The sequence below is a fragment of the Ostrinia nubilalis genome, chromosome 24 (genome assembly GCF_963855985.1).
Source record: "Ostrinia nubilalis chromosome 24, ilOstNubi1.1, whole genome shotgun sequence".
NCBI classification, from domain to species: Eukaryota; Metazoa; Arthropoda; class Insecta; order Lepidoptera; family Crambidae; genus Ostrinia; species Ostrinia nubilalis.
The window spans coordinates 4649479-4670895 of record NC_087111.1 but is presented as its reverse complement, the minus strand read 5'-3'; the positions used below and the strand labels follow the sequence as shown (position 1 = coordinate 4670895).

Here is a 21417-nt window from a genome sequence, read left to right as displayed (position 1 = left end):
TAGAGTTATAATAAAACGACTTAAATCCATCGAGTTTGGGCTCATTCGTTTTGTATTGATGAGTACTTTAATTCTATATAATATAGTAATCAGGGTCTGATGATGGAGCTGGAAGGTAATTCGCAATAAAACGACATAATCGCATTAAGTTTGGGTTTGGTTCAATTTTAATTTCTGTGATGGGACTGGGTGTTAATATGTATAATAAGTATGTATTTACAAAAAAAAAATGTATTTAAGTATGTTTATATCCGTTGTCTAGTGGGCTATGGCACCCCAGAATGGTCAGGTCTGGTGCCCCCCAGGATTTTTGAGTTACCGACTTGAAGAAAAAAGATGTTAGTACGAATCAGCTATAATGATACCAATCGCACCCAAGTATCATGATCTTTGTCATGCAGATGCGCCAGTGAGTACTAATCTGCGCGACTTTTGTCACCCCCTGATGCCTGGCACCCGGGGCGGACCCTGTGAATGTACTACTGAGCGGGCACTGTGAATGTACGTCACGCGGGGTCACGTGACCGTCGGCGGGACTCGATATTCGAATTTTGAATGCCTATAAAATCATAACTACTTGTTATTTTTGAATGAAATAAAAACAAATGTATTTGTATATGTAAAAGCTTAACTGTAACATAGGTTTCAAGTGAATTTGCATACCTAGTAACATTCTCAATTATTAAACAAGTGAATAGCGCACGGAAATTTCCCTAATGTGCGGTAATTCCCCTAATCAGTTCTCAAAGCGAGTGCCTACTAGAGAATACAATCGAGAATTCTGATCCCGAAAATCCCGGGACTGTACTTGGCTAATCCCGGTATTTTCGGGATTGATATAAACAGGTCTATTTTGCATTCTACGATCCGTTGCGCCTTGACTATGACCTTGCCTAGATTATACCTTAGCATAAAATTATACAGTGTAAGTTATTTTATCGACAAAAAAAGAGGTCAAAATTTTTTTCTGAGTTTTTTTTATTTTTTATAGATTTTTTTTTCTTCCAATTACTTATTGTAAATAAAACGTAATAACTTTTAAACTAAGAGGTATATCCTGATAAAATAAAAACAGTAACAATGCTAAATTAATAACAGGTGATACTAAAAAAATACTCAGAAAAAAAATACAAGGATTGAAAAACATGCTCGGGATTGTATTCTCTAGTGCCTACGCATATGTATTATTTGCGGGAATCCCCGAAAAAACGTAAATAATAATTAACGATGACGTAATCATCATCTAGTCCCCCCTACCCCCCCATGTCATCAAAATAAGCAAAACAGAGACCCCCCCACCCCCCCTTGGTGCTTACGTAATACTTGAACGGCCCCAAAAGACTGTACACTTGGTGCTAAAAATCAATCAATTATCTAGCAATAAGGCTTAAAATTTAATAATAAATGATAATGCTAGGTTTTGGACATAGCTGTACAATTTAAGCATTTTAGAATAATAAATGCAGACCAGCCTTTCCAGAACAATCTTATAGTCATATTATTAAATAATAATAGCTTTATTTATTATTATTATTTACCTGTACAAACGACAGCACAGCTATATTGCAACAAAAATGACTGTGTATATTGATGTGTTGTCGACTATACATAATAAAAAATATATATACAGGATGACTAATAACATAGTAAAAATATTTAGTTATCTATTCGCGCATGACACGTCTTTATTATATAAATAATTTATTCTGTTGAAATTTTTAATATTATATTATGTAAAGATGCAGCCAAAGCCTACAAGAATATCTCGAAGACTTGGATGCAACAATGCAATTTAATGAAGAAAAAGGTCGTTTGGACTTGGCCTGAAGCCGTAAGCCACTTAATAAAAAAAAACACAAAGGAGTTGAGGCGAATACGGTATTCACACAGACGTAATATTTACATGTACAGGAACACACACTCAAATTCAATTCTTCTTCTTGTCGTGTCGACAACAAACCTACACAGAGCGTCGGCCCAAAACTCCGCCACAAGAATGGCGTTGTCAGTAGCATTCATTAAATCTTCCTGAGTGCAGTTGTTTGGGCACGCAGGGCACGACATCATGTGCTTCGTCGCCTGGGGAACAATACCAGGAGATGCAGGTTATGGCGCGAGAGAGCTGATCTCCCCTGCCTTTTTGTCCCTGTGTCTGAAAGTCCTCCACCTGGATATGAGCTCCCCTGGCTTACCTGGAAGTCTTTAAATAGACTTCGGACGCAAGTCAGCTGTAGTAAGGACAATCTGTTCAGGTGGGGATTCTTGAATGGCTCAAACTTGGAGTGCAGGTGTGGTTTTGTTTTGTCGATATACATACCTTCCTCGTTCTTGCTAAATAATTATAACGAATGTGTGCAAGCGAGACCGAAAACGTTTGTCAGTTCTACCTAAGACGTCAGCGTGGAGAGCCACAAATACTTAAAAATAAACAAATGCTTGCACCTATTGATCGCCTAAACTCTGAGTCTCGCTGCGCGACCTCATACTCTTAAATTACTTTTGGTGCCTGTCAAAGTCTACGGGGCAGTTAGGATACAGAGCGTTACATTCCTTCTGCTCTTGGCCGTCTCTCGCTGCTTGCACGTACGTATAGTACCGAAGTGCCATCTTGCTGTCTGCTGGGGGAACCAACTCGCTGGAGTCTCTGGAAAACAGTAAGGGTACGTCAGTTTTAAGAAGCGCTGCGTTTAGACGCTGATTATTGTTTTTATCTTAAAAATGGATTGGCATATGCTCAGCAGAAGACAGATTTTTTCATCCACAACGAGAAAGCTCATATTAAAGTAATGATCAGATCGAAGATGGAAGCTAGATTCATTTGGAATTCTTTAACCACAGAGGAACTGGCTATTCAACCTTCAACTGCTTGAACACTTGGTAATGAATGGTGGTAACTAGAACATGCTCTACTTTCAACCAAATCGAGCAGAACTTTGCGTCCCCACTGGGAATCGAACTTGAGACCTCTGGTTCGGAAGCATCATCATTCCAGCTACAGGACGTCCACGGCTGAACATGGGCCTCCCCCAATGATTTCCACATCGGTAGTTGGTAGTGGCCTGCATCCAGCGCCTTCCTGCTACCTCTTGTTACGTCGTCAGTCCACCTTGTGGGTGGACGTCCCAATCGGCATTTTCCGGTACGTGGCCTCAACTCCAGAACCTTGCTGCCCCATAGGCAGCAGAGGTGGTTGATGACGAAGGCAATGACTTACCGCTGAAAACCAGCGTGACTCGACTAATGCTGAGCGGGCGGCTTTTTGGCACAAAAATATGCGTGTATAGTTTTAAATCCCTTTGTTCTTTTGGTGTCAAATAAAGATTTTCTTATTCTTTCTTTCTTAACTTACTTGCTGAGTTCATTGGACAGTAGATTGCTGTACGGTGCGTGGCGGAAAGGCTCTCTATATAGAGCACATACAGCTCTCTCGCCACAACCAGACTCCGTCGCACCTATTGAAGCTAGGATCTTGTCCACTCTGTCTATTAGATTCCCGTAGAACTTCTCTGCTGTTATCGTTTCCTGGAAAAAGTGAAAGTTTTTTAAAAAGCAGAGATTGAAAAGCACTAATGAAGCTTTAAATATTTCAGCGCAGAGTTATTTTTAGATAGTATTACATTCGTAAATGTTTATTACTCATATCTAGTAGGTTATTTGTCGAACGGAAGCTAATGAGTGAAACTTGGTATTTTTAACCTCAACCCTAGTTCGATATTTGTTTAATGCAGAAAATTTCTGTTGTTTTTGCAGCGAGTGCAGACATGGCCTGCACCGTATGATCTCGGATTTCGAGCGATCAAATATCCCAACTAATATTATAAATGCGAAAGTAACTCTGTCTGTCTGTCTGTCTGTTACGCTTTCCCGCTTAAACCTCGCAACCGATTTTGATGAAATTTGGCATAGAGATAGTTTGAGTCCCGGGAAAGAACATAGGATAGTTTTTATCCCGGTTTTTGAAACAGGGACGCGCGCGATAAAGTTTTTCTGTGACAGACAAAATACCACGCGGGCGAAGCCGCGGGCGGAAAGCTAGTGAGTATATAATAGTAGTCAACACTAAACTGGGTACTGTACACCCAGAGTTCTACGCTGCTGTTAAATATAACAAGTGCAGACTCGGCCTTTACTCGTTCGGCCTCGGCTCTCATACGTTTGATATTTCTTTCGTTAGGTGTTCTAAAAACTCACTGGGTCCTGTGCAGCCAGTATCTGCTGCTGTTGCTTGACGAGCGCCGACTCGGCCTTCACTCGTTCGGCCTCGGCCCTCACTCGCTCGGTCTCGGTGAGCTTGGCGGCCGAGACTCTGAGCAACTCGTCTCTCACTGGTGACGGAGGCACTCTGGCCGCTAAAGCCGCTGCTCGTATCTACATGTTAATAAGAGCTTTTAATAAAAATGCTCAAAATACAGGATGTCCCAAAAACAATGGATAACCTTACAACTATCGATTGACCTCCTCAATATCTCTTAATTCAAAAAACGAATTCCAAAGTATTTAAAAAAAATTAAAAAGAAGAAAAGGAAATTCGTAATCTCGCATCGCAATCGCATGTGACAATTTTCTAAAAATACAACAAAACTTAAAAATCTCGAAAACTGTGATATTTTTACCTGGTCAAAATTGTATATTAGAGAGACCATAGTGAGGCTTGTCGATAGTTACAAGGTTATCCATTGTTTTTGGGACAACCTGTATAGTTTGCAACAAATTGTAGCCGTTTACTGACTGAATGATCTATCAACACACAGCTCAAACCACGGAACTGATTGCGCTGTTTGTCAGGCAGATAGTTATTTTGATGTATTTATTTATTTATTTTTATTTAAAATCTTTATTGCACACATAAAAATACAGTGGTACAACAGGCGAGCTTAATGCCATGTGGCATTCTCTTCCAGCTAACCAGAAAATTAAACAAAACAGAGAATTTAAGTAGGCGGTGCAAAATAGTACAAATACAAAAAAATAAAATCTAATACAATACATAAAATATTATAATATAAATTAATACAAAATATATATATATATATATACCTACATAAATACATGCATATACATAATATACGGTGGATAACGAGAAGGTTTAGGAGAGATCAAGACGACGAGATATGTTCAAGGAAATGCTTGCGCACAGAGTATTTGAACACAAACTTGCTGGGAGCCTGCCTAATGTTCTCGGGAAGAGCGTTCCAAAGGCGAATAGATTGGAGAAGGAATGAGTTAGAGAGGAAACCAGTGCGGTGGGATGGGGTAGAAAGAAGAAGTTTGTTGGAGGAACGAAGTTGCCTTACGTGAGTTGAACTTAAAAGAGTATACTGAGATTTCAGATAGGAAGGAGCATTAGGGTCGTTTAAGATGGTAAAAAGTGTAGTGAGAATTCTGGCATTACGCCGTAGAGGAACAGGTAGCCATTTGAGCTCAGATCGGTAGGAGGAGATGTGGTCATACTTACGTAGACAAAATATGAACCGGATACAATTGTTGAGAAGGCGGTCCAGTTTGTTAAGGAGAACTTGATTAAGGTCCGGATAACACACATCAGCATAATCTATGAGCGGGAAAATTAGGGCGTGGACAAGTAAAATCTTGGTTTTGACAGGAAGGAAATATTTTAATCTGCAAAGAGAACGCAATGTAGCAGTGACCTTCCGACTAATCTCAGAGACCTGATGTAGGCATCAGCTAAAAAAGGATTTTCCTAAATTCACTTTCCATAGGATATACAGGAGATACAAAGTTTAATGCTAGTGAATTTTCACTAGAACCACAGATCACAGAAACTAAAGGGAAAGAGATGTGCCAAGGGGGCGGGGCTGGTGTCGCAGCAATATGCCCAAAAACAGAACACATTGCTGCAGACGTTATAATGTAAACAGTTTACATTGCTTGCGTAGTCCTAAAGATTATTCGAACGTTGAGTACTAATACCGCAGTGGATAATGAGTACATATTTTGATTACTTTGTTTGTGTCAATTTCTAATGCGACACTGAGTTTCGAACTCAGCGCATTAGTTGACATTTCTCTATATTTTTATGACTATTTTCTCGCCTTAGGCAGTTCGCTTTTTTCAAGTTATTAATTAATTATGTTGTTGTCGCGCTCGCACACTCACTGCGGGCGTCCGTCGCACAGTCGCGACAGCAATATAATTACTCGCGAGCGATAAGGATGGGTAGCTTGGGGTCATTGGACAAAATTCTACGTGCTCACGGACCAGGCTTTAGAACATTATCAGAATATGAGTTAGCAAGTGTTTTTCTTACCAGAGCATCTTTTTCGGCCTGTAAGGGATCTTTTACTTGCTGCTTTTTGATCCGATATGGATTTGGTGGTCCAACAGGCCTAAAATAAAAAAGAACACTTTTAATACATACAAAATGAATAAAATTGGTATTTTTAAATTGTATAAGGCGTATATTTCCTCAAGTTCAGGCTCATACTTTAGTGGTAGTTCAAAATACAGATCTTGTTCATTCTACTTCATTAATTCTGGAGACTTTATTTTTGGTTTTCAACCCTGGAGATTTTTTAAAATTAATTTTAATTATGAAAGTTTTCTTACCTTCCTGGAACTGCCAAATTGATTCTCTGCCCAGTGTTGGGATTGCCCACCATTTGAGGCACAACATTGGTGCTGGCATACTCCCCTGTGTTCGTGGAAGGTCCTGGAAATACAAAATAGTCATAGTCCCTATAATGTGTACAATCCCTTAATTCTTTGCCAGCCTCTGTGTTCTCGAAGCTATACAACCATAAGGCCTCCAAGGCACTCCACATATTATCCCTCCAGATTGTTAACAAGAGCAAGCTCATCTTAGTCAAAAACATTTTACCAATGATAGTACCAGAATCTAATGATTCTGTGGGCATGCCTCCCACTAGGTGGACCAACGATCTGGTGAAAGTCGCAGGAGGTGCTTGGATGCGGGCGGTGCAGGACCGGTATTTGTGGATATCCAGCCTTGGTCCAGCAGTGGACATCATTCGGTTGAAACGAATGAACGAATGATTCTATCGAGTTTTGAACGTTGTTTCGTAATGGACTTTTTTTTGGGTAGCATTTGAAGTATATTGTGGTAATGATGGGCACCTACGGCATCCTGCACCGCGTGTAGCACGACACGCACGCCTTTTTATCGTTAGGAAAATACATGAATTTGTATGCCCACCAGCCGTAGAAAACTCTCATTAAAAACTCATTAAAACTCATTTATTTCTGTAAATAGGCTTAAAAAAGCACTTTTACACGTCCCAGTATTAACCCTACCACTGCTTCAGGACAATAAATGGGCCAGTGCTGAGAAGAAGCAGCGCAAGAAACTCAGTCACTATTGTCAGCCTCTTTTTCAAAGGTTTACATGCTTTAAAATGTACAAAGTTATAAATATTTATGCGAGCTAGGCAGTAACGTATCCCAAACATTTTTATCTTTTAAATAATCATCGACTTTATAGTAGCCCTTTTTCATTAAGGTACTTTTAATATGTGCTTTGAATTTATGAATGGGTAGTTCTACAACAGTTTGTGGTAATTTATTAAAGAATTTAATACATTTTCCCATAAATGAATTACCAATCTTATGCAATCTGAAATTTGGAACGGCAAGTTTATTTTTGTTTCTTGTATTAAAGTTATGCAAATCGCTCTTTTTCGTGAATTGCTCTATATTTTTGCGGACATATAAAAGGTTTTCATAAATGAACTGTGAAGCTACTGTCAGTATGTTTATTTCCTTAAAAAAATCTTTCAAGGAAAATCGGGGTCCAAGGTTATAAATGGCCCGCACTGCTCTCTTCTGCAGAACAAACACAGTTTCAATGTCCGCGGCTGAGCCCCACAACAATATGCCGTATGACATTATACTATGAAAATAGCTAAAATATACTAGCCTTGCCGTTTCAATGTCAGTTAATTGCCTTATCTTTCTCACTGCAAAAGCAGCCGAACTGAGCCTTTTTGACAAAGTTTCAATATGAGGACCCCATTGAAGTTTAGCATCTAAAGTGATTCCCAGGAATGTTGTGGAATTTATGCTATTTAATGGTTCATTCTTCACCATTAATTGCGTGGAAACCTGCCTCACATTAGGTAAGGTAAATTTAATGCACTTAGTTTTGTTTGCATTTAACAATAAGTTGTTAACAGTGAACCAATGTAGAACCTGTGAGAGTGTGTTATTAATATCGTCAAAATTTACTTTACCTCTATCAACTTTGAAAATGAGAGATGTGTCATCAGCAAATAACACAATATCACACAGATCTTTTACAAAGTAAGGAAGGTCATTAATATAAATAAGAAATAGCAAAGGTCCCAATATTGATCCCTGCGGCACACCCATAGTAAGAGGTGCTCCAGAAGACTCAGTTCCGTTAATACAAACTTTTTGTTTTCTGCCTGTGAGATACGAGTTCAGCAGATCAAGTGACTTATTCGAAACACCATAATGTCGCAATTTGTTTAGTAAGGTTTGGTGGTCTACACAATCAAACGCTTTTGAAAGATCACAGAAAATACCAACAGCGTCCTTTTTACTCTCCCAAGCATCAAAGACGTGTTTCAATAGTGCTACCCCAGCGTCAGTAGTACTTTTACCTTTCGTAAAACCAAATTGCTTATTGTGTAATAATTTGTTAAAAATGAAGTGAGATAGAAGTTGGTGGAAAATAATTTTCTCGAAAATTTTGCTAAGTACTGGTAGAATAGAAATCGGTCGAAAATTAGAGGGGTCACATTTGTCACCAGCCTTGAACAATGGAATTATTTTACTTAACTTCATTAAGCTAGGAAAGCAACCTTGATCAATACATGTATTAAAAATGAATGCAAGGTGAGGAGCTATGGTGTCAATAATTGTTCCAATTATACTGACGGAGATTCCCCAAAGGTCCTCAGTTTTTTTCATATTTAATTCTCTAAAGGTTTTAATTATTGTATTGTAGGAGCAGCTAATGGGGTTTACCCTGCCAGAAGGGCAGGGCCTACCCACTAAAAACCTGACGTTGCCTTGGTAAACCTTGTCCCCCTTATAAAAAGTTACACCTAGGATAAACTCTGGATTAAAATGTCATTTCCATACTAAATGACAACTTAAGCCAGAGTTCAACTAGTTACTAGGGTGTGACTTTTATTAATAAGGCCGTATGGATCAGGAACGCGGGACATCACTATCGGCGTTTTGCCTCAAGCATTCGTCCGCGTTCCACGACCCGGATGCCTTGTCTTACCTGGTGGCATGCCCAATCCCCAGGAGTTGATATCATTAGCGTCATTGACATCCGGCTTGAAGTTGGCGATCGCGTTGCGGTGTATGCTGGATATGCCTGACGCCACGTATCTAAAAATAATAAAACCATTTGTATATTATCTCTACGAATAAGACGAATTAGCAAGCTGAAGTGGCAGTGGGCAGGACACATAGTACATATGGGACAGGGGCAACGGGACTATTCCCACATCTCGTTCCTACCACTGCAACTCCTGTGTAAGCCAGGCACTACAGCTTGACCGCCAATAAAAACCCAACCAGTGAAGGTCAAGTATGTCCCGTGGGAAAGTCAAATGTCATTGGACCCGCAACGAATTACGAAATTAATCAGAAGAAGGAGGAGTTTGAAGTTAAGGTTCGACTTCCCTCTTTTGCAAAGTGGATGACAGGTGACAAATAAAGGTTAGGTAACCGATGCCGACCGATGGGGCAGCAAGGTTCTGGGGTGGAACCTTGCTGCCCATTCGTACCGGAAAGTCCACCCACGAGCCCTAAGATTTAGTCTCATCGCTCGTTAGGGAGGCCTGTCGAAGGCTCGAGTGTTCGCATAATATTTGTTTCTCTATTATCTGGAACTCTTCAAATGCTTCAAAAATTTGTCTCCAAATCGTATGACATCACACTTTGCATGTTAAATATTTTTGTGAGAATTGCCTTTCTGGTGTGGCGGTCATTTCAAGTGAATGTAATTAGCATGGAGTAATAACGACATAAAAATGTCTAGCATTTCTCATGGCGGCTAGTTCAACGACCTTTTTAATGGGTGCAGACTGTTAACTGAATGTATTTATTTTGGCATTCTATTTATAGTACTATGATCGCCATTAAACACTTTTACTTCTAAGTAAACACGCGGGTGTCGTAAGAGGCGACTTAGGGACTACACATCAAACAGAGAATGGGCAGCAGCGCTCTCTGAAAAACATCAATCTTTTAAACTGCGATCTCCAACCCGCCTGCCTAGCGTGGAGATTATGGCAAAACCCTCCACTATAGTGGAGGAGGCTCATAGTCCAGCAGTGGACTGTAAAGGGCTGTTGATGATGATGATGATGAAACTTGTTGAATCAATGACTTTCACTGGCCATCTACACTTAACAAACATTAGTCATTCATTTCATGGTCATGCTCATGGTCACCGACCTTTAAATTATCTACTAAAGTAATTAATTAAGTTGTTGACATCAGTTTGATTCCTACTGAGTTATTTAGTTTGAAGCCTCGTCGTTTTAAATTAGGTGATTTCTATTTTTTCAGTGACATGAGACATGAGAAGACAAGGAGAAGAATTTTGCCCGTATTTAGCATATTCCAAAAAGGTTAAAAGTTGGTTCCCTTTCCCTTGTATCAGAGGAAAGTAGAGATTATAGTAAAGAGAGAAAGTAGTACTTTCACACGCTCACTTAACGATGCTCATAAAATGTACAAACACGACTACTCTACACACAACTCTCTCTCACCACTCACACACATACACATACACACACACACACACACACACACACACACACACACACACACACACACACACACACACACACACTACAATAACAAATCCTATTGTTCCTTTTCCTTTTTTAATTAGGTTAATTAGTCTAATTAATAGTTAATACGCTGCCCTTGTAATCCTTGCCATACATCACTACCATGTCTGAGTCAATAATATAATATAATATCGGTTCTCTAATTAATTATAAATTGTGCCAATATCTGGGGTGGTGGGAGCCTGATGACCTGTACTACAGGTATGCAAATACCTATCACAGGCATCAGTCTCACACAAACAACTTTGTTTTTGAATTGTAATTAATGTGCTTAAAAACTTGTGTCATTGTAATGTTTGTGATGAGAAAATAAATACTATTTATTATTATTATGTTTGTACGCTTTGGAGCTCACGGGTCAAAAGTGGCCCGGTCCTTTACAGGCTTGCGTGGGGATACAGATCCAACACGTAGAGGCCGTTTTAAGCGCAAAATAATCGACAAAAGTGAAAGTGGTGCACATGCTGGATCTAGTCTCTGACTATATCATGGGATGTAGCCAGAGACCATCCCCAGCCTGTGTACAGGAGCTATTGCAGTTATTGAAGAATGGACTAGGGTTATGGATGAAGGATGGAGGGACTGGTTACTGGGCTATGGATGGAGACTACGGGACACCTGCCTGGTTCATAGTCTCTGACTGAAAAAATGGCAGGCGGTGACTAGCCAGCGACTAAATGGGCCCCCCCTGGCGTCATGAGTCGTATAGACCGGACTGAGGGGCAACATTGGCGTCTGCCAGCTCAGGGGTGTAGAGAGGTGTGCTGCGCTTTCTCCGAGGTTACTCGCGGCGTTATGCCCTTTAACACTTCCACCCCTGGAACATATAGCTCTAGCGACTCCACTCTGGCCGGCCGGTTAAGGCAAGCCAGAGGTGAAAGTCCTGCAGACCCTCTCGGATTCCACTTCGGCAAGCCGAAGACGAGGGTCTTGACCGACTCTCGGGAGCACTCGGATTAACAACTGGCCCCGTGGTGTCGCTACTCACCAACAGCTCGCCACAAAGCTGCCCTGCGGGGCTTATTATTATTATTATTATAATCCAATTTTACTTTATTTTGTTGACTTATTATTTGTGGTTTTAAAGACAGATATCCCCGAGACTAGAATCTTCATTATTATTAAACCTTTGTTTGTCACCTGTCATCCGCTATGCAATAGAAGTCGAACCTTAATTTCGAACTCCTCCTATGTTCTTCTGATTAATTTCGTTGTGGGTCCAATGACAGTTTAACTTTCCCCGGGACAAATTTGACCTTCATTGGTTAGGTTTTTATGGCGGTCAAGCTTTAGATCCTGGCTACACAGGAGTTGCAGCGGTGGGAACGAGAGGTGGGAATAGTCCCGTTAACCTTCACTAGTTGAGTTCTAACCAGCCCAGGTAGAAGTGAATATTATTATTATCTTACTGTGGAGAGAACAAGATGTACGAGTATAAAAGTTCCTTCTACTTATCCTAAAGACTTTTCGAAAACTAAAGCCCGGTCTGTGAGCACGTAGAATTTTGTCCAATGACCCCAAGCTACCCATTCTTATCGCTCGCGCGTAATTATATTGCTGTCGCGACTGTGCGACGGGCGCCCGCAGTGAGTGTGCGAGCGCGACAGCAACATAATTACGCGCGAGCGATAAGGATGGGTATAGCTTGGGGTCATTGGACAAAATTCTACGTGCTCCCAGACCAGACTATACAAAATTTTAATCGGCCGACGGTTTGGCCAACTTGTAATTTGTGTAGAAGATTGACCGATATCAAAGTGCACACTTCCATACATGTTCATACTGATTAATAGCCCGAAAAACTATCGCCCGATTAAACTCTATAATCTGTAGGGTATCATCTAAAAGAACCACTTACTCATTGCCAAGTCCTGGCCCAGACAGCTCCCAATCCTGAGTCGGGTAATGGTCGTAGGTGTGTGGAGGGCCTTCAGAGTGCGGCCTGACGATCACAGTCGAGCTGGGGTGTGATGAGTGACCGTATGAGCCGTGGCCGTGTGATGGCTGTAAGGAAACGGGTTTAGGAATAAGTTGTATGACTTGATTCATTGGAAGTCGTCAAATGTTAACTTTACTTTGGAGTTAACTTTAAAATGTGGGCTCAGGTTAAGATTTTCTAAAACCCTGCTTCGCAATCTAAAGAACCACATCATCATCATCAGCATCATTTCAGCCATAGGACGTCCACTGCTGAATGATAGCAAAGCCAAACTCCTAACACAGCACACTATTTACCTTTTAGAGGATTGAAAGGGTTATTAAGGGTACCTACTTAAAAAATTACTAGTACCCTTAAAAAATAAGAAAGATTTTTCCTAAAAGCGCGTAAGGTACTTCTTGCACCGCTAAGAGAATGAAGTTCTGATTATGAGGAAACGCGAAGTAAATACGCGATATAAATTCCCCAATTACCTTATGATGGTGAGTGATCAAGTGATGATGGTGGTGATACTTCGTCGTGTGGTAGTTCTGGTGGTACCACGAGCACAGTTTGAAGATGTGGCTCAGTGCAGGGAACAGGAATAGCAGGAATTTCAGGAACATCTTCTTGGCGGTGGTCACCCCCATGATGAGGGGGAGAACGAAGACTATCTTCAATGCGATCAGCTTCACGACCAGGATGATGGCTATGGCAGCGGTGAGGAGCTTCTTCTTTACGTATTTTTCTGGAATAATAAAAGTTAGTGTCTATGAGATGCTGCAGTTTGAATGTGGTACAGGACGTACCAGAGCAATTCTAAACGACCATTTTTGAAGTCTTTAACAAGATTTTACAAAAAAAAAAACTTCTATCCAATTTGTTTTCCCGAATCTAAGTAGGTAATAACTTGATCACTGATGACACTTCTTTTGTCTGGTTTTTTTTTATAAATTACAGCCTTTATTATGTGAACAATTTTGATTATTGTAAGGTTTTATCAAAATCCATTCTTTTGTTTGTATGAAAGACATAGTGGAAGAGGAACAAACATTCGTCTACTATTCTGACAAGTTATTATTTAGGTAAAACATACCTTTCGTCATTACAATTTATTGTCTCATTACATTGAGAATATTTAATTTTAATTTTAATATTCTTGGACATTTAATTTTGACACTGCGCTTCTAGTCCCAAACTAAGCAAAGCTTGCACTATGGGTACTAGACAACGGATATAAACATACTTAAATACTTGTTTTTTTTTGTAAATACATACATATTATACATAGAAAACACCCAGTCCAATACAAACAAATATGTTCATGCACACAAATGTTTGTACTGTGCGGGAATCGAACCCGCAACCTCCGGAATAGTAGTCCGTTTCGAACCACTACACCAAACGGCCGAATATAAATTAAATCTTACTAATTTTCTGGAAGAACAGCCTCCCGTTCCCCACATCATTAGCCTTCGGCTCCAAATCAATGTGGACCAGAGCACCAGTCTTCGTGAGGGCTCTCGGAGATATCTTCAGGGTGGCCCCTTGGAAGAAGAACTCTGGTAGCGTCACTTTGACGTCGTGGGTCACCAGGAACTTGACGCCTCTGTCATAGAGGCCGTCTGTCACTTCTTCTAAAGGAGATTCTGGAAAAGATAAAAGAAAATACATCAAAATCATAGTACATTCCCAACATAAAATACCTTGTGATTCGCGTAGGTACTGGAATACTAAGCCAGCTGTAGCGAGTTCGATCCTCATCATTATTATTATTCATTATCATACAAATATTGGGATGGTACGATGATACATTTCCCAATTTTGCAAGTGCTAAATCTTAGTCAAAAATTGATTATAGGTAGGTACTTAGTTATTATTTATTTCAAAAGGAGAAAGTATCAAAAAATCGGTTTGATTTTGCCCTGAACAAACAACACACTATTTTGGGGATGCAGAGGGTGGGTATCTACAAAATTTATCAATATTTTCTTATAAAAAAAGTATAATGTTTATTCTAAAGAAGCATTTTCAAATATTTACTCAATACAACATCTTTTAGTATATTTTGTTGATTCTAAACAAATGTTTTTTACTTATTAACATTTAAACTGAATGCACTAATGTAACAATAACATTGTAACTTTACATACAGCTAAAAAGCATAACCCTCTCTTCGGTAGCTAAGTGAAAAGTGCAAATGAACACTTCAGTCATATTTTTTTGTTTTCATTTTTCAATCGGAGAAAACTGTTTTCACCGTCGATTTTAATTTCCCTATACTTCCTCATTTTCACCACCATTGTTCTCCCATTATCTAAAGGTCACACGCTCCAGATTTTTCTATCTCTTAGGCAATATTGATTTCTCCATTTCACCCTTACGTGGTGTATGTAATTTTGTTGACTTAACAATTAAGTGCTTTTTTTAGACTTGAATGAATATTCAAAGCTGTTGCAATGCGTGAAAATATGCAATCACAGAAATAGGGTATTAGGTCAAGATTATAAAATGGAAAACCTACCTTATTTTGATAATGATTATTGTCATTTTTTAAAATCGGTTCTGAGCTGACGGAGTTCTGTGGTAACATACAAATAATCATAATTACAGTTGAATTGAGAACCTCCTTCTTTTTTTTAAGTCGGTTAAAAAGTATGTCACATCCTTGTTTTGTTATTAGGTAGTTAGGGAAAATACAATCAGGCTTGTTGAAAAGATAATTCAGTAACTTTGCATCTTAAGTTAATTATGGTTTCATTTTTTTGGAAAACAGCAAAGATATCTGAAAACTACTTATCTTCTAATAACAGGAAAAGTCGAACTATTTATTTAAATTTTAAATCAATACCTATTTATTTATTTGTAAATTTTATAAAAGTCAATTTGTACCAGTATTGTTCAAGAATTCGACTCACAATTGAAGGTTTTTTCATCATAAAGTAGGTAAGATAGTATCATTCATTAGTCTATCAAAACTGTACCATTTCTGCCACCACTAAGTCAAGTTCAAAGCTACGTAATAAAAGTAAAAAGCTTAACCACAACAGTCAAATTACACGTGACGCAATGGAATATAAATCTTACCGGACTGTGATAAGACTTACAATTATTGCACAATGTAACACCAAAATAACCGATTCGTTCCGACTCTACTTCTCTACATGTTAAACTATTTTCGACTTAGTACCTGAGGTATTAGGATCGAGAATGAATTACCAAAATAGATACCGGTTCGATTTACTTTCACTGGACAAAAATAAAACAGTTTTGGGAATAAGGCTTCAAAATGCTTTAAAGCTTTTCTAAATTGTATATTCCTTTCGAAAAGTTCGAATATTCGTTCTACAGATTAATAATTAGAAAAAGTTAAATCTTTACATGAATGAGCACCATTTAGGGTAACTTTAGTACCTATATTAATTAAAGTTTAATTTTTTTTTACCAATACCGGTTAGGTACTTACACATAAAGGATTTTTTTTCTATAAAAGCGAAAGGTCACTGTCTCACTCACTCATCACGAAATCTCAGAAACTACAAGTGCTAGGAGTCTCAAATTTTGCATGAGGGTTCTGTTTAGAACGTAGGTGCTCACTAAGACGGGATTTTGCAAATATCAGCCCCTAAGGGGGCAATACGGGATCCACGCGTACGTAGTCGCGGGTGGCCGCTAGTAGAAATTATAAAATCAGGTTAATGTTGATAAACTTGTAAATTACATTTCTGGATAAATTGACTTGGATAAAGCATATTATAATACGTAGATATTAGATATACAAGTGTGGTTTTGCCCTGCGTGCCCGGGCAACTGCACGCAGGAAGATTTAATGAAGGCTACTGACAACGCCATTCTTGTGGTGAAGTTTTGGGCTGACGCTGTGTAGGTTTGTTGTCGACACGACAAGAAGAAATTAAGTAGATATAGATGAATAATCTTCGTCACAGTTTTCGTATGTTAAAACCATTATAGAATTCCAAAACTGCTATGAGATATAATATGGCCCTAAATCTAAATAATATTCCAGATTATAATGATAATAATACGAAAGCCACCAAAGAAAGTACTTAGAATATGAGGAATGACCAATTCTTGACAAAACCACCAATAAAGGAACCACAAATGCAACAGTTGAAAGGAGACCAGAGACCATACTACAGTGGCATGTCATGGAGTTTCTAAGGTAGCGGATGTGACATGAATATAAGGAATGGAGCTTTGTTTAAATATGCTAATGTTTGGACTTTCATTCAGTTTAGCTGTATGATAGTAACTGGCCACTAACACCACAGACAAAGAACGAATTAACATGACACTACGAGAATGAACCTAGAATTTGCACTAGGTATTCAATTATTCATAGATGAGTATATTAGACTAAAGGCTGGTGAACGCCAGACCTACGTCATTTTATAAAAGCTGAAAGTTTGTCAGCGTATGCTCCCAATATAGGATATTATAATGTTGGTGAATCATGAAGTTTGGGTCATCGTGGCTTTGGCAGCTATCCTCAACATCAGCCAGAAAGTTTTGGAAGTTCCAACTTCTTGCCGTTTTTTTAGGATAGCTGCCAAAGTCACGATGACCCAAACTTCATGATTCACCAACATTCTAACCTATATTGGGAGCATACGCTGTCAGCGTTTCAGCTTTTATAAAATGACGTAGGTCTGGCGTTCACCAGCTCTTAGTCTATGTTGTTTTATTAAATTAAATCAAGACGCTATTCTCATAGGCATGAAAATAGGACGGAAAAGTAGCCCCAGATTTGAGAACAATTGTGAAAGGTGTAAAGAAGATGATTGAAAGGAAGAACACGAATATTAGGGATACAAGTATGCAGATAATACAAATGAAAAGGTTATAATTAATAATCCATTCGGCTCTCTTTCATTAAACAATGTAACGTATGTGATAGTACCTACATGTGAAAGTTAAAGTATGATTTAACTTTAACGATAACACGTCAAAAGTCTGTCAAACTCTATACAAAAACACCGGTCATGGATATAGTCATGGTTAAAATAAGGTATGCAACTCAGCTTTAGACTTCTGTAAAGCTTTTGACAATATATTGGCAGTCTATTATGATGTCTACCTCTTGAATTTAGGCTGCTTATAATCCCAATAAGAGACCGGTTTGATTTACTTTCACTGTGCGAAAATAAATCTGTTTTGAGAATGACTTGAATACGTACGATCTATTTTTTATTTTCTTTTGTGAATTAGGAAATAACTTTCGCAGCAATATGTATAGAAAATTTTACAAAATTTATGGATAAATGTGCATATGTATACAATTAAAATTGTTTATTTATCAAAACTGTTATTAAATAAATAGAAGAAACCAAGTAGTGTGCCAAAAAGGTCCCCATCGTAGTAGGTATTCGTTATGACAGAAATGTAGCTACTTTTGAAGGTATAACCACACGTATAAGTAGCCAAATGAAATTGATGAGGAACAGCAAGAAGTTGTTATTAAAAAAATTAAGCGTTAAGAGTTGCATCTCAAATGGGTTCATCCAGTATCTAAGTAGGTAACTCAGATGGACGAGTAGTCGCCTGACAAGCGAAAGGTCGTGGGTTCGGTTCTCGCCTTAAGAAAGAAAAGAAAGAAGTTGTAACAGGCGAATTAAGGCTGGAACCAATCTTTCCAGACATACATTAAACAAAGAAGAAATCAAACGAATGATTTGTAATAAAATTGTATACGCAAGTTAACGAAATGCTGCCAACTGATAATAGTATTTCTCTATTAATGAGGCATGGAACATTTCCTCGTAGTTCTACTTTTACTTTTCCAGTTCTTTTATAATTAATTCACCATAATAACACACTAGCCATATGAACGCTATGGAATCCGGATACTTGTGAGAGTATCCGGTTTTGCTTACTCGTTATGCCACGTGGACTAATACCCTGCCCTACTTTGAAGGAGCACAGACCTTGTGAAGACTTAATAATACGTTTGCTTTATTAATAATGTTGTTCTTTATGAAGGCCCTACTAAAGTACAATAATAGGCGTAATGCTTTCAGTCGACCTATGATAATTATATTAATATTTTATTATTATACGAGTAAATTTAGAGCGAGTACCTACTATTAAAGGTTACTGAACCTTATTATTTACAATCTTATTTATCAAACTTAATTTAGTATATCACTTTTAGGTTTACAGACACCTTAATTTATTAATAGGGTTACTTTTTAAGTAAACGTATGTATTATTAACATTACAACTCACCTGGTTCATCATCGTCTTCAATTTCATTTTCTTCATCAAAATGTCTTCCGCTTGCATCCTTCGGATCGTCCTTACTCCCAGTGAGGTAGATAATGTTCGCTTCTTTACTGTACTTGCTGATATCCACGTTGTTTTTCTTGAAACACACACCGTGACCAATGTCCACATCACCATTAAATTTCAAACTATCGTCTAAATAACTGTAAACGTTCTTTTGCAAACAGCTAACCGACGGATTCACACTACACTTATTCAAAATATTGTCCCACAAAGAATTTCCAGTCCTAAAAGTTCCGTTTTGGTATACATCACTGAAAAATCTTCCGGTTACACTTTCTATCACTTTCATACGTTTTGACAGTTCGTTTGTGTCTTCACTAGAATTTTCTTCACAACTAACATGTTTTACACTAATAGCTAATAATAGAACTAGGGATAGCTTTGCTGTATTTATTCTAATAGGTCTAAATCTCTTTTTGATATCAGGGTGTATATCTGCGTCGGCAGCACACATATAGCGATCTCGCTTCGCCATCGTCAGAGCATTACTGCCTCAGGTTCTGTGATGATACTTGGTACTTTAAAGTAAACAAAGGACACAAAAGCTGTTACAGCAAGTGCTCATGTGTGATATCAATTCCATTATCTTCGGCTCGAGACGCAAGATATTCGAAAGTGCGTCGTGCATTAGTCGTTATTTTGAAAAGGTTCAGTTCACCGGTGACATGCGGAAGATTGCTGTCAGATTTGCCTTCCAAATCTTACTTGACGAGCCATCTGAAACAAAGAGAAAATTTGGGTAAGATGAAAGCTAAATTGAAAGAAAACACCGTTATTAGCTATTCATTATGGTAATAATTTGCTAAGTTTGTGATATGTGATAGAAAATATTACTCAGATATTTTTTGCTATCCCAAATCAAGTCGATAACTTCTGATCGTACTTCAATTCTGAACGCAAGTAACCAGTAATTTAGACAGTAGCCTTAATATAATAATTAAAACGCAACCCGGAATCGTTCGACCATTTCACTTCACAGCCCAACCGAAATTGTCGAGTGCGTGATAAACATTCTAGAGCCGTATTGGAAAGTCGTTCGTCGTTCCAAGAAGAAAAAAATCGCGTGTGCCATCGGAATTGGCTGAAAATGTGAATAAATAACATTAGAACCGAGCTGATGATCAAACACGATACTAGCATGATAATGATGACTACGAAATCGAAGTTCACTTTCTCTTTGGTTTCGTATGTGACTATTATACTTGTTATGTGACGGAGTAAGTGCGTAATTAGGTTAATGTGGCGCTGTTCTATTGTTTTTTTGGGAAGGGTTTCAACTTTTGACATTGTCACATTCTTGCCGATCATAGGTCAGACATGTGTCAAGATGCGTGTAGTTTTAGTTTTTATTTTGACTTCCGAAATGCCTTTTGTAACAATTTTTGAAACGGTTTTTGCAAAGGTAACTCACTTAATGGACGACAATTTTGTTTACGAGTACAATTACAATGTATCGCAACATATCTTTTGAACAATTTTTCACATGAAACATTTGCAAATGTTGTTGTGTATGTTTACAGACAAACTTTATACACACGTCTGTGACCGGCATAAAAGTGTCATATTCACTGGACTCCATCGAATTGTTCCCATTTAGAATTTTAATAATTATTATCATTACTTGCAATAGCCTCTTCTTTCCTCCTTCCTATAAAGTCCCATCGATGATGTATAAAGTTGCCCCTGAATCAGGTTACCGAGCAGGTTTCGAAGCTCGCAGACAGTTCCTGCCATAAATGCTTGGTTTGAGATGTACAAAGATGTAGAGAAGGTATCTAAGACTCAATAGTAATCAAAATTAAAATATTAAGCTTAAATAGACCAATTTCTATCTAAAAGTAAATAAAATAGTTTCTGGGTACCACTAAATTTGATCATGCACAGAAATCTATATCTATAAAAGCGAAAGGTCACTGATTGACCGACTCACTCATCACGAAATTTCAGAAACTACAAGTGCTAGGAGTTTCAAATTTTGCATGGACCTCATTTAGAACGTAGACTCACTAAGACATTTTTAAAAATTTAATCCGGGGTTAAAACGCGGGCGGCCGGCCGCTAAGTTTCTTTGTTTTTATTAACTTAGTTTTTGAAGTTTTTTTTAACAACTTCAAAGTTAATTACGCGCTTAGGTAATAAACAATGTGTCGTGCAATCTCGATATCTTAAATTCTAAATTGTCATAATAAATTCTTGTAGTAAGAGCATAAATACTAAGACATTTTAATCATGACCATTTCGCAAGAAAGTCGTAAATCGTAGGTAATAATTGATTGAGAATGAAGCTGCTTGTCTGATCATTATTGAAATGTTTTGATCGACTTCTTTATTATCTGAAAGTAGAAAAATTTTACACAAAACTTTCATACTTAGCCG

At 38.3% G+C, this 21417-nt stretch overlaps 1 protein-coding gene across 1 annotated transcript; it reads right to left on the bottom strand.

The window, feature by feature from the left end:
• Positions 1 to 2307: 2307 nt before the first annotated feature.
• Positions 2308 to 19383, bottom strand: LOC135083640 (uncharacterized). The gene is made up of 11 exons (XM_063978344.1): positions 19333 to 19383; positions 18982 to 19117; positions 14166 to 14384; positions 13230 to 13483; positions 12676 to 12821; positions 9233 to 9342; positions 6568 to 6670; positions 6269 to 6347; positions 4192 to 4368; positions 3350 to 3522; positions 2308 to 2644 (listed from the first exon to the last, which is right to left on the bottom strand). Exons 1-11 carry the CDS (start codon positions 19381 to 19383, stop codon positions 2494 to 2496), a joined length of 1599 nt encoding a protein of 532 aa, XP_063834414.1. The 3' UTR covers positions 2308 to 2493.
• Positions 19384 to 21417: the final 2034 nt, after the last annotated feature.